Raw genomic sequence first — 2587 nt, 5'->3', positions numbered from 1 at the left:
TACACTATTGTTATTATATATAAAGAAAATGTAACTATAAAATATTTTATAAAATAAAAATTCTTTTAATTTTACCATTGTATCATTAGCTCATTAATCTTATCTCTAATTGGTAATACCTGCTGATGCACTTCCACCGGAATTGGCTTCTCTATAGGAACTGGCACGTGCTGCGGCACTTTCACTATCTGCGGTACTCGAATTGCTACAGGATGTTTTACAGGCACCGGAAATGGGATGTGATGAGGTACCTAAAAAACGTAAAAAAATATAATTAATCAGTCATGCGCGAACATTTACACTATAAGAAGAAAAATTAAAAATTCCTAATGTTTTCATGTACTTTTATTAAGATAATACTAAAATTGAAATAAAATTATTTTTCTCTTTCTAGCTTTTTTTTCAATATCTATTATTATTATTATATATTATATATACACACACACATATATATTATATAAAATACATTACATATATATTATATAAATATACATATGTATATATGTAATCTGTATAAATAATTTCAGCATTAAAATGTAAAAAATGCACTTAATTATGCATTTAATTATATTAAAAATTCTTAAAAAAAGATGTTCTTGAGAAAATTTCAGCAATGAAATTTTTGGGCGTTTTCATTTTTTATAAATATATAAATTTATTGGAAAAGAATGTTTTATTATATTCTGTTTTATTTGTTTCTTTTTTATTGTCAAGCATTAGTTTTTATAAATCTAATTATGATCTTTGCAGTTATTTTGGATCTCAATATCCGATCTCAAATTTTTTTTAAATAACAAGATTAAATTTATAAAAACTTGAAAAATGCATCAAGTTAATCAATACTTTCGAATTGTTAATTAGCTTTCGTTTTCTCTCGGAAAACTGCTCACCTTAACGGGATATGGTACAGGGACCTTGATGGCTACTGTCTTAGTAACCTTGATCACCTTGGTCGGTACCTCTTGTAAATGTACTGATTGCGAGATGAGCTTGGGCTCATCTGCTCCAAGACCATGGCCTTCATGTACCAAGAACGAGGGCCATGCCGTGACCGTCATCGCCATCAGCGTGAGTAAAAACTGCAAAGGTGTATCATCATCATGAAAGCGTAACGAACTTGTCTGACAGACTTGTAAATTAGCGATTGAACATGACACCAACGAAAGCAATTGCATAGAAAATTTCAACGATCAAGATTTAAATACTTTACATCTCAAAATTTATTAATTAATAGAGTTACAAATTTATGATAAATAGAATTTTTAAATAAATAGAAAAGAATATTATTATTAGAATATCATAATGATGATATATTAATATCAAAATAGTACTTAATTTTTATATTGAATTAAAATAAAAGTTTATAACTACTTACGCTGCTTCATTTGTATCATATATCTACAAGTTTAAAAAAATGTTTTTTAATTTGGCAATTATACATTGAGCAAAGTTTTAGTTTAAAAAAATCTATGTTTTTTATTACGATATAATAATTTTTAACGGAATTATCAACAATTATCGAAAATGCTCTTTTCAATCTATTCTCAATAGCTTAGTAATAAAAAAATCTTAAAAATGTTTTTAACAAACGATTTTGTAGGCAAATCTTAAGCTTTTACATTATAATCGAAAATTTTTGCATGTTTCTGCATTTTTGGCCACATAACAGACCTATAAAATGAGAAGAAAATTTTCCATTTTGTTCAGTTGGTTTTTTATATATAAAAATAATCAATCTTATAGAAAAGATACAATGACCTTTCAAAAGTAGAGATTTTCAACTTTAAAACTTTTTTCTCTAATTACAATTTCGTTCATTTTTAATAAAAATTACAGCTGCTCAATTCTCAAATTCAATACTCAAATCACAATTTATATTTCACAGTTATCTGCATTTCTAGATTTTAATTTAGATTTTAATATAGATATATATTTAAGTGATCGCATTTCGAGAGAAAAATTTTAAAGTAATTGTCATTCATAAGAGATTTATCAAAATCACTATCAAACACACGTATCACAAAGCTGTCATTTCCAGTAATCCGAAAGTTGTGTTATCCAGAAGAAATGAAGAAATACGATGATTCTGAAATCTACATGATTTTAAAATTTTTGACCACGGTAGAAACTTACGAATTTCAACATGATTGTCATCTTGTGGTTCTGGATCAAGATCCGATGGTGTTTCCGTACTGACTATCATAGTCTACACGGTGGCTTATATACGAGGACCTTCACCATGAATCGGTTTACCACGAAGAAAACACTCACTCACTCTCTTTCCGACTAGCCGATCTCTTTCTCGATTGATCTCGTCTCCTCTTCTCCGTTTTTTGCGGTTGTTCGTTTTTGCGATTAGACTTCTCGTGCAATTAGTTCAACGACCCAACCGATAATGAACTAATGGGCGCGACGGAAAGAAAATACAGTAGGGTAAGAGGTCTTAACATGAATCACGAATAAAGAGATCGAGTCACGATGATCACAAAGAGATACGCCCTTTCCAATACAAAATTTAATAGATACATGTTTAAACAAATGCAAATTAAGAATATTTTTATACATATTTTTCTTAATTTTAATGATA

General features: G+C 28.3%; 1 protein-coding gene across 1 annotated transcript in view; it reads right to left on the bottom strand.

The window, feature by feature from the left end:
• LOC108684981 (cyclin-dependent kinase inhibitor 1C-like) overlaps window positions 1–2179 on the bottom strand; it is a 3378-nt gene extending 1199 nt beyond the window's left edge. Inside the window, exons 1-3 of the mRNA XM_018189560.1 lie at window positions 2134–2179; window positions 891–1079; window positions 120–251 (exon numbers count right to left, since the gene is read on the bottom strand). Of these exons, the coding sequence (XP_018045049.1) occupies window positions 120–251; window positions 891–1079; window positions 2134–2154 (342 nt within the window). The 5' untranslated portion in view covers window positions 2155–2179. The remainder of the gene's footprint in view (window positions 1–119; window positions 252–890; window positions 1080–2133) is intronic.
• Between the last annotated feature and the right edge of the window lie 408 nt (window positions 2180–2587).

The sequence above is a fragment of the Atta colombica genome, unplaced genomic scaffold (assembly GCF_001594045.1).
Source record: "Atta colombica isolate Treedump-2 unplaced genomic scaffold, Acol1.0 scaffold141, whole genome shotgun sequence".
Classification (NCBI taxonomy): domain Eukaryota; kingdom Metazoa; phylum Arthropoda; class Insecta; order Hymenoptera; family Formicidae; genus Atta; species Atta colombica.
The sequence above is the reverse complement of the archived record's forward strand: the minus strand, read 5'-3'. Positions and strand labels throughout refer to the sequence as shown.